The 14,137-nt window shown below is 51.1% G+C and overlaps 1 protein-coding gene across 1 annotated transcript; it reads right to left on the reverse strand.

Moving 5' to 3' along the window:
* Positions 1-739: 739 nt before the first annotated feature.
* On the reverse strand, positions 740-13,779 carry CAV3 (caveolin 3). The gene is made up of 2 exons (XM_036878414.2): positions 13,567-13,779; positions 740-1,493 (listed from the first exon to the last, which is right to left on the reverse strand). The coding sequence occupies exons 1-2, from the start codon at positions 13,678-13,680 to the stop codon at positions 1,152-1,154; spliced, it is 456 nt and encodes a 151-aa protein (XP_036734309.1). The 5' UTR covers positions 13,681-13,779; the 3' UTR covers positions 740-1,151.
* Positions 13,780-14,137: the final 358 nt, after the last annotated feature.

The following is a 14,137-nucleotide window of genomic DNA, read 5'->3' on the forward strand; positions in this document are numbered from 1 at the left end:
CTTGTCAGAGCCTTTAATGTACTAATGTCTATTGAAAATCTCTTGAGAGAACTATATAGTGATTCTGAAACAAATGTGATCACAAAAGCCATCCCCCTACCCCCTCTTTATTGAGGATTAAGTTATAGGTAACACTTGGGAAAAACATTGCCAAAAAAATGTAAGATTGTTGGGTTAGTTTTTAAATATTTTTTTTGGTGGGGAGGAGGTGGGACATGCCCTTTCTATTTTTTTATTTCTAGAATGGTCCACACAGGCACAAATCAGACTTTATGCCCTTATCACATCTCTTAGGGCTGAGGGCATACACATGCCAAGTGGCAATGCCAGGAATGCCATGTCAAAGGGGAGGCTCAGAGAGTTTTGAACCCAGGCCCTGCCCTGTTGAGCCCAGGTGGTGAGTCTATAGGTGCTCATGGGAAACCCCTTCAACTTGGTGTCCAGGGAGGGTCACCTGCCCTTCCATCCCATGAGCCAGTGTCTTCTCTTGGTGGCCACTGGCTGAACCAGGGGTGGGAAGAGGTCCGTGGGAAATAATTTCCAAGGAACACGAGGGAGCAGAGACCCAGTGAACAAGAAGATTCCTGAGAGAAACCAAAGTCTGTTCTTGTTCTTGGGTTTGGCCAAGGGAAGAGCCAACTGACTTGCCTTCTTCCTCAGGTTAGCAGAATATATGTTTGGAGCTGATCAGGACACGCACCCACCTTATGGACGTACACAAACCACAGCATTCCCCGAATGCAGCTGAAACCCTTTATTGGGGCCGCCTCCCTAAAAGTCTCTGGTGGCTTTCCTGAGCTGCATGAACTGACAGGCTGAGCCCGTATGGGGGGTGGGACCAAGTGCTGGTTTATGTTACAGTACAAGTGAATATGCAAAGACTTGCAGTAGCTGCCTCTTAGTAAATGATCTTTCCTTGCGCCTGGTCATGGGGGCATCGTGGTGGGGCAGGGGCGGTGTGAGGGGCCGCTGTGCTTCTGTGGCAGGGCTGTCTTTTCTTTCTGGCCTCCCTCAACTGCGTGCTCCCATCTTGGTGGGGGGAATAGCAGCCCCTACTGAGAAAGAGCTTGCCAGCAGCCCCTGTGGAGCAGTAAAGTGGGGCTGCCTGGCCTGCCTCCCCCTGCCTGGCCACCCCCATCACCCAGCTGGCTTTATACTTCCTTCCGCAGCAGTACTTTGATGTTGCTGCAGACCTGGCCCAGGGCGGCAAAGAGGGGGTTGCAGAAGGTGCGGATGCAGAGCGAATAGATGTGGCTGATGCACTGGATCTCGATCAGGTAACTCTTAATGCACGGTACTACCGCCCAGATGTGGCAGAAGGAGATGCAGGCAAACAGGAAGCCCCAGAGCAGGGCCAGTGGGACGCCCAGCAGTGTGGACAGCAGGCGGTAGCACCAGTACTTGGAGACGGTGAAGGTGGTGTAGCTCACCTTCCACACGCCATCGAAGCTGTAGGTGCCCACAGGTTCTGCGATCACGTCTTCAAAATCCACCTGCAGGGATGGGAAGGGGCATCCTGAAGTCACAGCAGCCACCCCCTTGTCAAGCTGTTACGTGAACATCAGAACCCCCTGGGGGGCTTGTTAAACCTGTTGGCTGGGCCCCCCTGCAGGGACTCTGGCACTTCCAGGGTCGGGTGTGGGACTGCACTGCTGACAAACTCCCAGGTGATGCCTGCCGCCGTAGAGCAGGGTGGTGTGAGAGCTGGTCCAGCTGCCTCAGCTTATGGGAGGAGAAGCAGGCCCCAAGGATCCAGTGACTTGCTTTGTGCCAAAGAAAATTAGAGGCAGGCCTAGAGCCTTGGCTCTCAAATTCTATTATTTTATGACTCTAGGCAATTGGATAGTCATGGTCATCCTGGGGTCAGGGAAGCCTTCCTGGAGGAAGAGGCATCTAGCTAAGCTAATGTCTGAAGGTAATGACATAGAGGGAGCGGTCGTGGGCTGGAAATGTGTGTTGGGCCCTGACTCTTAGGACCTAGTGGGCTAGACGGTGTGCTCCTAGGAAGATGCAGGTGCTTCTGCAAGGCCGAGCGCAAGCCCCCAGTGGCTGGAATGCGGCTGGAAAGGCCAGACCTCACGTGACAAGCAGCCTCTGGAGCTTGTGTGCAGGGGGAGGCTCAGCCAGATCCGGGTTGTTTTTTTGTTTTGTTTTATATTGAGGTCTAACTGACATAAAACATATTAGTTGAGGCGTACAATATGATGATTCCATATTTGTGTATTTTGGGAAATGATCACCACACTGAGTGTAACATCCATCACCACACATAGTTACAATTCTTTTTTTTTTGTGATGAGAACTTTTAAGATTTACTCTCAGCAACTTTCAAATATGCAATACAGAATTGTTAACTGTAGTCGCCATTATGTTATAACTGGGAGTCTGTGCTTTTTGACCCCCTTCCCCCTTCCCGCACCCCACCCCCGCCTCTAGCAACCACCCTGTTCTTTGTGTCTCCGATCTGAGTTTTGGGGTACCTCCTCCTGGCTGCTGAGGCTGCAGTGGGGAACGTAGCAGGGTGAGAGCGAGCCCCCCGTGGGGACGAGTGAGGGAGCTGTCCCAGTATTCCAGGCAGGACCTGCTGGCAGCCTGGCCTGGGTGATGGTGTGAGGTAGAGAGAGGTACACAGATCTGAGAGCTATTTTAGGATCTGGCATGTGGCAAAATGAGAGCCTCACCAGTCTGGCCAGTGAAGATGTCTGGTGTCCGAGTGTGCAGAGCTGGCCCGAAGCACCCTGTGGAGGAGACAGGAGCTTTCCCCTTGTCCGAGGCCAGCGCCACCTCAGCCTTCCCTCTCCCTGCCTCTCTCCTTTGCAGCAGGAAGGAACCTGGGCACTCAGAGAACCTTTGCCACCTGTCCCACTGCAATAGTGTCTCAGGTCCCATTTGGGAAGCAGAAAAAAGTAATCAGTGGACTTAAAAAAAAAGATAGCTTTCAGCCACATCACAACTAATCTTTCTCAAGTCCCTGGTATGCATTAAGCTCTGTGTCATGGTGGCTTTCCTGTGTGTGATGTCATTTAGCATCACTAAGCCTTAGGTGTCTTGTCTGTAAAATGGGGGCAGTAACCATTTTCCAGTGTCCCTGGGTCATTTTAATAAAAGTTAGTTGAATGAATACACAACCTCCTCAGACTAATTGGAAGGGGGCTGATGGGGCCAGAGTTCAGACTTCAGTCTTCCAGGCCAGGCCCCTTTCTCTCTTCTCTTGGGGGAGGGGATCCTTTATGCACAAAGTTATTATTAAAGTGACTTCTTATTATACAATAGCATAACCACATTGCAGAAAATTAAGGAAATAGCAAACACAACAAAGGCATTTCTGCTTTGTATTTCCCCAGAACTAAGATTAGTATTATTTTGGAGATTTTCTTTCTAGTGTTTTTTTGGGGGGGGAGGGTAGAGTGGACATAACCAGGTTACACACACGATGCTGAGTCCTACTTTTCTCACATGACTAGATTCTGAGCTAATGGGCCATGCCTGGGAGCCCTGGATGCCCCTGGAGACGGCTGACAGCGAGGCCCCACCCAGGGGTGCTGTGTTACTAGGAAGAAGGTTTTAGGATGAGATTTCAGGCTGCAGGCAACGTGGAAAAGCTCACTTGGGAATTCACAGGGCCTTCTGAGACCCTTCTGCAAATCTCAGCCTCCAGCTTCCTCTGCAGGGCGTTTAGTGGAGATTACTCCATCTCTAACACAGCCCACTGGATGGAAGAGGAGGCCCGAGGGAAGAAAGTCAGTATGGTCCTCATCTCCTTGGAAGGATAGGCTTCTAGGATGTGGTGGCTGGCTAGGAATTTGGGGGACTAGGGGGTTTGGGAGCAGAGATGGAAAAATGGTGTGCCAGATATTTGGGAAAGGAGGCCCAGGTCGGTTTGGGAATATCTCATGGCTTTGGAGAGTGGATGGACAGGGCTAGCATCTTTGGCAAAAACCCAGGGTTGTTTCCTGCTAATTTCAAATCCAAGAAGCCGGAGCATATATGCTGGGGGGACCTTCCAGCCTGACCTGGGTACACCAACTGCAGGTATCGAGGTTCAGGCATACCTCTGGTACCTGGATCCTGCTGACTGAGGTGTTCTGACCTCTGAACCTCCACCTCTCCATAGAGGCCATGCCCTGGCCTGTGCCTGATGCCTCCTAGCACTCAGGCTGCCTTCTGGAGCCCGGAGCAGCCCCAGGAACCTGGCACACAGAGGGAGGCATTCAGGCAGTGATGTGCCTCCCTGCCTTCTTCTCAGCAGAGGAGCCCACCTTCCTTCCCCGCCCTGCTCAGCACTTGCGGCCTCTCCTGCCTCTCCTGCGGCTATTGCTTAGGATGGCGCCTCCCCACTTACCAGTTACCCAGCGCTGTTCACCTTACAGGTGGGCAGACAGGCCCAGGGGAGGCAGAGCCCAGACTGAATCTAGGCATTCTGACTTTTATCTGAGCTCTTCACACTGCCCCAGCCAGGTCAGACCCGAGGTGGCTGCTGCTTCCGCAGACGGTGACCGCCCCCTCTGAGGTCTGGGCCCTGTTGGCCAGAGACCTGCCTCAAGGCAGGGCCCTGAGCTGCTCCTTGCCAGCGAGCTGTTTCCCCAGCGCCTCTGTAGCTCACCCTGCTTTGTTCACTAGTCCAGCATTTTCCTCCATTCAACACATCTGATTATTTGTGCCTGGCCCCTAAGAGGCAACAGAGAGGAAAAGTGCCCTGACTGAAGTTCGAGTCCAGCTCTGCTACTTACTGGCTCTGTGACCTTCAGCAAGTGACTTAGCTTTTCTATGCCACATTTTCCTAGTTTACCTCATAATGTTTGTCAGAGGATTAAATAACTTCAGACATATAAATACTGAGAACATTGCCTGGCACAGAATCCCCGATGAATAGCTTTAGCTATTGGTGGTGGTGGTTATGGTTAGAGTGCGTTCTGCAGTAGAAAGCTAGAGTCCCAGGGGCGGGTTCACACACTAGTGCAGGTGCTGATCTGATGGTGACATGGGCAGATAACCTCTTTGAGCTTCATTTCCCCATCTGTAAAATGGGTTTGCTACTTCTTACAACCTTGTAATGAGGCACAGAAATAATTCCACCGCCCCCCATAATTTCACCCATCCATCCATCCATCCGTCCATCCACCCATCATCTATTCATCCACTAGATCTTCTATGTATCCATCCTCCCATCCATCCATCCATCCATACATCTACTCATCCATCCATCCATCCATCCATTATCCATTCACCTATCCACTGATTCATGGATTCATCCAATCATCCCCCACCAGCTGTTCATCTGTCCATCCATCTAACTGCCTATCCTCCTATCCAGCCATCTATACATCCAAACAAATATTTATTGTGTTCCCACTCTGTGTTAGGCATACCATCTCATTGGCAGGGCTTAGCACAATACCTGGCATAAGGTGAGTGCTCAGTGACAGTAATTATTTGTGAATTGCTCTGAAATGTCTATGAAAATAGATCTCAGAATTATCTGTTGACACCCCAGATCGTAAGTACAGCCATTCTCCAGCCTACCTAGTCACAAGCATGTGTGCTTGTGTACCTCAGTCTATGCCAATCAAATGAATGGGGTTCCCTTTCCCTCATATTCTGCTTATGATAATAATCCTACCCTCAAGGAGCTTTGTTGTGTCTTTTAATTATCATTTGTTTGAAGAAGCCATTGGTGCTGACATTTGAATTATTTCCAGTAATTGCCTTTTGACACTGTGCATGGGATAACTGCTCCATTTTCTGGGAATCAGAAAACATGCTCTCAGAGGGAGGGGCTGTGCTGGCGGGAGGCAGCTGCCCCCCAACTCAGACTGAGCACTGAGACAGCTTGGGTCACAGTGTGCAACTTTGGGGAGATATTTATAAGACCCAGTCAGGCAGCTCCAGGCATCTGTGCCAGTGTATCAGGAGCACACAGTGACTTCATTTCTTAAATCATTTCCCGAACTGGAGGGGGGATGGCTTTTTCCTGGCGGGGGGGGGGTAGTGGGCGGGGCTGGGGGCTGGATCCAGAGAAGGGCTCAGGCTGGGAGGGGTACAATGTGGCTGCTCATTCGGTTGGTGTCCCCTTCTCTGGCATTTATTTTTGGAACAGCAGGAGAGCCAGCTGATGAATGGGAACCGGCCAGTGCTGCCCCCGCAGCCTCCAAGAGGGTGGGGAAGGTGCAGGACAGCAGGGCCAGGCGTTGCTGGAGGATGTGGGGGAGGCCAGCAGAACACGCCCCCCCCCCCCCCACCTAGCCCCGTCAAAAATACCTCCCCCAGATACCTTGGGCATCCAGGGCCGTGGACAACCCGGATAGGCTATCTGTGGGCGGGGCAAAGAACTCTGACATTTGGTTCTGCTTGGCCACTGAGTTACTGTATGATTTTGGGCTCAGTGCTTTCCCTGTCTGTCCTCTGGGTTTCTGGTTTCTTTAAAAAAAAAAACTATACTGACAGTATTGGGTCAAGATCCCTAGTGACACAGAATTAGTTTTGAAGTCAGAAAGTCTGAGGGGTGGCTTAGCTTTGCTGGGTCTTAGTTTTTCTCTCTCTCTCATATTTTTTCCTCTATATTATTTGCTATATTGCTATATTGTTACTCCTGTTTGTATCCAATCACTTGGCACACGGCATCTCAAGTTTCTAATGGGTGTTCGCTTTCTCACCCTGCTCCTTAAAGGGTGGTTCATGGTCAGTGGACCCCAACAAGGTACGTACAGAAGGTGAGAGTAAGCCTTTAGAAATACTCACAGAAGTTTGACCCAGTCAGTTTATGTCTGTTGCCTCTAATAAAAATGAAAATGGGAGCTTATATTATGGATGCCTGCTGGTCATTTTACTTCTCTAGTAATGAATTTTTATTGAATTTTACAGAAGTACTGGTGTACAAAGATTGGAATAATAAAACTGGCCCTTCACCCAAATAATTTACAAAGCCCTGGCCTATAAAGTATGAAGCTAAAATGACTGCAAACAGCTGAAAAATGGCAAGACTTGGTTTCATGTATTAAAATTGGTAATAACAATAGAATTCTGTACAATCTGGAATAACCATGGTAACGCTCACAATTTGATGCTTGTAAGGTGTCGGTTTCTGGCCATGCATCTTATATCTAGCATTTCCCCCGGCTTGTAAAGGACAAGCAGGGGTGGAGGCCAAGCTGGCCTGACAACAAAGCCTGTGCCTGTATTTCCTCTGCCATCTCCATGACCAGGGGCATTGCAGGGCCAGGTACCCCTGCAGAAGCTGAGGCACAGCACGCACCACAGGCCAGTTCTGACAGCAGGAGGAGGGGTCCAGGATTAGCTGGGGCTTGGGGTCCAGAGTACCCTACAGGGGCACCTAGGCTAGAGCTTAAAGGGATGTGGGCTCATATAAATCGGCTGTGAAGAGACTGAGATAAAAGGGCTTCAAGGTGAGAGAGAAGCCACATCTGCCCTTGCCCATCTCTTCCTATCCCATCTCTTTCCATCCTCTCTCCTGCCCTGTCAGTCTCTGCCTGCAGGAAAGTTGATGCATGTAGAATTCAGAGCAGTAGAAATAGCCCTGGGTTGAGCTCTAGGCTTGGCTGTGCACCAGATTTTGGTGGGTGGTTAGTAGTCTCCAAAGATGACCCCGGATTAGTCACTCCTCTTGGCAGTTATGTCCTTGCATAGTCTCATCGCATGTCAAGTGTGGGCTTGCCCTGTGACTTGCATTCACCACCAGAATTTGGTAGAACGGATGCTGTGCCAGTTTCAGAACTAAGCCTGAAGAATGCCTGGCAGCTTCTGCTTTTGGGAGCCACCATAGTAGAAGTTCTCTTTTATACCCTGATCTAGAGACCAGTGGAATTGGAAGCCCATTACTATACTTTGTTCTAAAGACTGGTGGGGTCCACCCTGACCAGTTTGCAGCCATCAACATCAAGGCAAGACCCTCCACCAGCAAAAAGATTATGACTCCCTGAAAGCTTGGATGATGGTTAGCATTTTTTAGCATAAATTATTTAAAAAAAAAAAAGACTGTTGGAGAAGTCACATGAAGGGAGAAGCCCAAAACTACGCAGATAGAGGCCCAGCCATCCCAGCATCCCTCCTGAGCACTGCCTTCGAGCCATACCCACCAAGGCACCAGGTTTATGAGTGAGCCATGTGGGATTAATATCTAAATGAAGTATAGAAATCAAATGTATAATCATATATGACTTGATTATTTTTCCTGTAATTCCTGATAAGTGATCGGGAACAGAACAAACAAGACCAAAACAGTTTTTGTGACCTAATTGCCCTTGCTATTGTTTCAATACCTTGTAAGACGTCGCGCCCCAGGAAACTGGAGACTGCCGAGGATTAAGTGTAGAGTTAGTTAATGGTTGTCTATTAAGTCCCCCCCACAGAATTCTACTGTTGTTAACACGTATTTGCTCAGTAAACACGAAGGGTACCCTCTCAGCACTGCTCTTGGGCTGTTACGCCTTGAGTCCCCCGGCTGGTCCTTTCAGGTCTTCAGAAACTCATCGTGTCTCCTCCCTTATCTGCAGGCCAGAAGCCGGGAGGGACTCACAAGCCATCTTGGATGTTGCAGCTCAGTAGAGGCCCAGGCTATTGCAGCCCCAGCTGCCTCTGACTGCAGCTGCATGACAGGCCACCTGAGACCAGCTGAACTGCCCAACTGAGTCTCGTTCACCCATAGAACTGTGAGAGATCATCAAATGGTTGTTGCTCTAAGCCACTGAGTTTTGGGATGACTCGTTCCACAGCATCAGATAACTTCCACAGGGTGACTATAGGGAAAATCAGTGGGAACTCTGGACTCCAGGCTTATCTTCTATAAGGACAAGGGGGACTTGTCAGCACTTGAAAATGCAAAACGTTCACCAGCCTGTTGAATAAGGATTTCTGGTGGCAGAGCCCAGAAATATGCATTTAAAATCCCCAAGAAAGTGGTTCACAATTTCAAAAACTCAAGCTGATATCCAGGAGTCTCCATGACACTGTTATAAATGCCTTAGTGTTAGTTAGTCCAACGTAGCCCCTCTTAGAGACACTTGACAGAGGGCAAAGGGCAAGACATTTCCAAAAGGAAGGAATTGAGCATGTGGGATGACTGGCAGGTTGGATGACCTTGCATAATCCAGCCTCAACCTACCCCTTTTGCTTTCTCTCCTACAAATTCCCTTTCAGATGCTCATAGTTCCATTGGTCCCCTGCAGACAGACTAGCAAAGAGGTTTCTTTGAAACCCACCCTGCCCAACTGCCCAGCTAATGATCCACAGCTTCCTGGACAAGTGCTGTGATCCATCAGTAATGTGGCAATACCATCCCTCCCTTTTGTCATGTCTGCCCAACATTCTTCCCAAATGTGGCTTTTGCATGTTTTGTTCCCTCTTCTTGGAAAGCCTGAGTTCCCCTTGCTACATCTTGAATTTTTCCCATTTTTTAAATGCACCTGGGTACTACCTCCGCATGAAGTGGCTCCTGATGTTCCCAGATGAAAGTCACGTCTTTGTCCCTTAACCTACTTGTAACCCTTCATCTGGCACTGATTTATGGCGTTTAGCACCTTCTCCTGTATATTCTCACTGTCTTGGTCTCATCTTCTCTTTTGGGTTGGATTTTTCTCAAGAGGAGTACCAGGTCAGTTTTATCCCTTGGCAGCAGGATGTCCAGATGGGCGCAAATTGGGAGCAGAGTTTGTAGAATTCATGGGCTGCTGGGCCCTCTGGTGTCTGTTAGCCTGAGCTGATAGGCAAAGGGTTTTTTATGTGTGTTTTTCTGAGAGAGGAGGGTGTTCAGTGACACATGTGGATTGAAGGTGGGGTGGGACCCAGTGTGAGGGACTGGGGTCATGTCTGTCCCCCTGCCCTGTTTGACGGGCCGAGTGCCTGAGGAGACAGTTGTTGAAGCCAGAAGCTGAAGGGCCTGCATGAGCCTTTGGCCTGAAGTGTCATGGCTTTAGGTCCTGGGGCCTAATGTGTGAGTCCAGGAGGAAGGGGGCTGCTGAGCCGCCAGCCTGAGCCCTCTCACAGGCAGCTCAGGAGGACTTTGGGGTGGGGCTGGAGTCCTGCGGGGCATGGGGGAGAGGGCTGCAGGCTGTGCAATGGGGGTCTGAAGGGAAAGGTGTCCTCAGTGGCGAGCTGGCAAGCCCTGGGGACCCTCAGCACCCATTCCCATGCCCCCTGGTCCTAGAGTGGGGGCCCCTCTGCCATGGCCTTGTCTTGCTCATCACAGTCCCCTGTGAGACAGCCCGGCACCTGCCAGCAGTGAGCCCTCTGTGATGATTTGGGGACCTAGTGTTCCGTGAATGGCGGCGATGTGGGGTGGAGGAGTGGGTGGTCGCTCCGCAGCCCCTCCGTGCCCATCCCGTGAGCCTCCCCGCTGCCCGAGGCCCGGCTCCAGCCTGTTGGGCCCTTCGGAGCTCCCCTGTTTCTGGCTCTCATTGTCAAGGGCAGCAACAGGTCTTTGCCTGAGGAAGTTTAGGGCAGTTTTGACTCCGGAAAGTCAAAGGTAGCACCTCCCCTCTGCTGGGGGCCAAATCCATAAACGCAAGGAGCCTGTCTCCTACTTTTCATCCTCAGCAGCTGGTGGCAGAGGGGACAGTTTTCCCTCTTCTCCACCCAAACTCTGTGGACACCAGAGACGCAGGCCCAGGGGAGGAAAGGTGTTTGCCCAGAGTCACACAGCAAGTTAGTGTTGGGCCTGGGGGCCAGAACTGGGGTCTGTGGAGCCGGGTGTTGGTCCCACATCTCAGTGCGTCCGTCACCCTGGCCCCTGTCGCTCGACACCCAGGGGAAACTGCCCTGAGCTCCCACTCTGCCTTGTTTGTCCTCTCTGTCTCCGTTACCCCCCCACCCTCCCTGCCTTCCCTAATCTTTCTCCAGGTGACCCAGGGCACCCTGGCCACAGACTGCCCACACCCCGCTCCCAGCCGTGCTCTCCCCTGGCCTGCTTCCTGGTCTTTATTCTTTCACAAACCAAGTCCACTCAAACCTGTTTGTGGTATTGATCTGACTCCCTTTTACGATCTCTGTTCTAAACTTTGAAACTTTTTCGTTTCTCACTTATTAGAAACAAAGGAAAGAAAAAGTCAAATAACTCCCCAAACCAGGGAATGTCCAATAAACCCACCACACAATTATCTCCCCTCGACAAGATTTGCGGGCCGTCTGCTCAGCCCTTGAGCGATGCTTTCCTGGGGCTCCAGGCCTCCAGGCTCAGCCCCAGGGCGGCCGCCTGTGCAGCTGGGTCTGTGTGGCTGCCCACCTGCCCTGGGGTCAGAAGCTGGGCCTGCAGCCTGGCGCTAGCTCACTCGGGCTCATCGGGGCCTGAGAGCTTCTCCACACTTGCTTCCTTCAGAAACCATATTCTCTCTCGGGATGCTCTTCGCCATCCCCAGCAGCCAGCGAGGGCCCAGCAGAGGGGAACCGGGTCTGAAAGCTGGCCCTTGGCTTAGCACTTAGGCCCTGCAAGCTTCTCTGGGCTCCGGTGCAGCTCGCATTTTGTCGCAGCCTTGCTGCGCGCCAGGGACTGTGTGAGGCACTTTCAAATCCCTTATTTTCATTTAATCCTCACATTATATTTCTTTGGCACAATGCTGCTCTGGGATTCATTTCCCCAGTGGAGGTGAATGACATTAATCTCAGTTTTAGGGGGAAACTCAGGTTTAGAAAACCTAAGTGACTGGTCCCGTGTCATTGCTTTTAGGTAAAAGAGTCTGGATTTGAAAACAGATTTGTTAAAGTCAAATCCAGGACTTTTCCCTCTAGACCACACTGCACAAACCGTGACAAATACTGCCTTACATTTATATAGTGCTTTTAGGCAAAATTTGCTCACTACTTTTTCCTCATCGCAGCATGGTTCCCATTGTGTCGTAATGACCCCGTCTCCACCCCCAGTGATACATATATATGTATATAAATACAGTAATAGCATAGTATGAGCTGTTATGGAGAAATGCCTTGAGTAAAGAGGGGACACAGAGGAGGGAGCTACTGCCTGCCTGGAGGAGTTGAGGAAGGCTTCCTGGAGGGGGTGACACTTGAGGTGGGTCTTGAAGGTGAGCGGGGCATTCAGCACATGGAGGAGAGCAGTGTGTCCTGGTTTGGGTGGCCGGCTCCCGGTGTAGGGTTGGAAAATAGAGGAAGGTTGGGGCCAGATGGGGTTGGGTTTGCAAGCCACGGGGAGCAGTTAACCAGCCTGGGAGGTGCAGGTGCCCCACTGAAGGATAACAGCACAGGGGCTATGCTTTAGAGCAAGCCCTAAGCCATAGTGTCCAACCCAGTGGTCATGACCTCTGAGCACTTGACCTATGGCCACTGCAGCTGAAGAATTCTCAATCCTGTGTAACTTTAATTAAAATGTAAAAACTGATACTTAATCCCATAATTGGAAAACTTTTAAGAATGTTTGTTACCATTTGAGCATGTGAATTGATATTCAACAGTACATTTTATGAAATCCAAAAACAGAATAAGGATTTCTGATAAAAAAAATTTGAAGTCTGAATCCAGATACACCTTAAGTCCAAGACACACACTGGATTGTGAGGCTGAAGAAAGACTGTACGAGAGTTCATTGATAATTGTTTTATACTATTGTTGAAATAATACTGTTTTGGATATGCTAAATGTTTGTTTATGCTAAATGTTAGATAAAAAATGCCATGAAAATTAATTTCACCTACTTGTTCCTGTTTAAAATTGTGGCTGCCAGAAAAATGTAAAATTGTGTAGGCTAATTCGTATAATGGATTGCATTATATTTCTACTGGGCAGGGCTGGGCTGTGATCTGATGCAGTCGGTAGGCGCTGGGAAGCCCCAGGCACCTGCCCTTTGCGCAGCTCCCAGGAATTCTGTCGTGGAAAGGCATCTACGGCTGCTGAGCGGAGGTTGGAGTGAGGTTGCGGGCCAGGGACAGCCAGGCTGCTGCTGGTGTCTAGGCGAGGACAGAGGCCCGATGCAGGCAGAGGCTGTGGGGGAGACACTGCAAAGGCTGGGTAGCCCTCCTCTGAGCAGGGCCTTTCAGGGGCCCAGGGCGCCTTTGAAGAGGCCTCTGCCCCAGCCTGGTCTCAGGGGTCAGGCAGGGAGCTGGCAGGAGTGCTGGGCATGGCCCCCACACTGTGGGCAGCAGACACCCAGCAGTGCTCGGGGAGACACCAGGCCTGCTGGGAGCTGCCCTCTGGGGATTAACCCTGTGCCCACTGTGGAGACCGTAGAAATGACCCCTGGCATGGAAAAGAGCCCAAGTTGGCCATCCCTTGTCTTTGTGTCAGGGATGAGGGCTGGGAGGTAATGGGAAGAACTTCACAGTGGTAAGGAATCACTTCCCTTTGTGACTCGCCTCCCCCGCCCCAGCCAATACCAGGGTCTTCTCTGGGCAGCCAGTTCTTTGCTCTTGTTTATGCTAAATGTTCTTTGGGGTGGACAAGCTGGCTTTTGATGGGGAATTTGGAGAAGACAGAGGAAGCAGGTCGCTTCTCTGGGAAGCTGATCGTGTGTGGAGCAGCAGAGCCCTCCCCCTTCCAGCGCCCAAATGTTGTGCAAACCCAGCACCCTGCGGGAGGGCGGTGCCCGGGCAGGCCTACCGAGCCTACCTTCACTATGTCCTCGTTAATGTTCTTAGGGTCTCGGTTCACCAGGTCAATCTCCTTGCAGTGAATGTCCTTGACGATCTGGGCCTCCAGGTCTGTGTGCTCCTCGGCCATCATCACAGAGCCAGGGAGACCTGCCCGAGGAGAGCTGATCTCTGTGGCCACGGGGGCTGAAAGGACTTGGGGCAGAGACACCGTTCAGTGTCCCCAGACTTGGGCTCCTGCCGGCTAAATAGGCCCCACCCAGCATGCCAGCTGACAGCTGTCCCACATAACTTCAGCCTGCCTCTCTCTAAAGCCTCAGTGGCAGGCCTCCAAGCTAAAATTAAGACTGGAACTCTGCTGGAAGGCCCAGCACTCCTTAAAGGGGGATGCTGTGGGCACAGGGCTAAAGCAGAGGGCCTGGCATCCATTGTGGGCCACTGGGGTGGCTGGGCTGTGTGTGAGGGGCCCTGGAATTTGCTCCTCTGGGAGGGGAGACGGGGGCGCACCTCCCCTCTCTGGGCTCTGCCAACCATCGTGGAGAGGAGGAGATGAGGCCATACGTGGGAAGGGTCTTCGGGAATTGAAATGC

The sequence above is a fragment of the Manis pentadactyla genome, chromosome 1 (genome assembly GCF_030020395.1).
Source record: "Manis pentadactyla isolate mManPen7 chromosome 1, mManPen7.hap1, whole genome shotgun sequence".
Classification (NCBI taxonomy): Eukaryota; Metazoa; Chordata; class Mammalia; order Pholidota; family Manidae; genus Manis; species Manis pentadactyla.

What these genes read in the sequence shown, in the direction of transcription:
- CAV3 (XM_036878414.2), bottom strand. Translation starts at nt 13,680, where the DNA reads ATGATGGCCGAGGAGCACACAGACCTGGAGGCCCAGATCGTCAAGGAC. An exon ending in TTAACGAGGACATAGTGAAG is followed by an intron (nt 1,494 to 13,566) that starts GTAGGCTCGGTA and finishes CCATCCCTGCAG; the next exon opens with GTGGATTTTGAAGACGTGAT.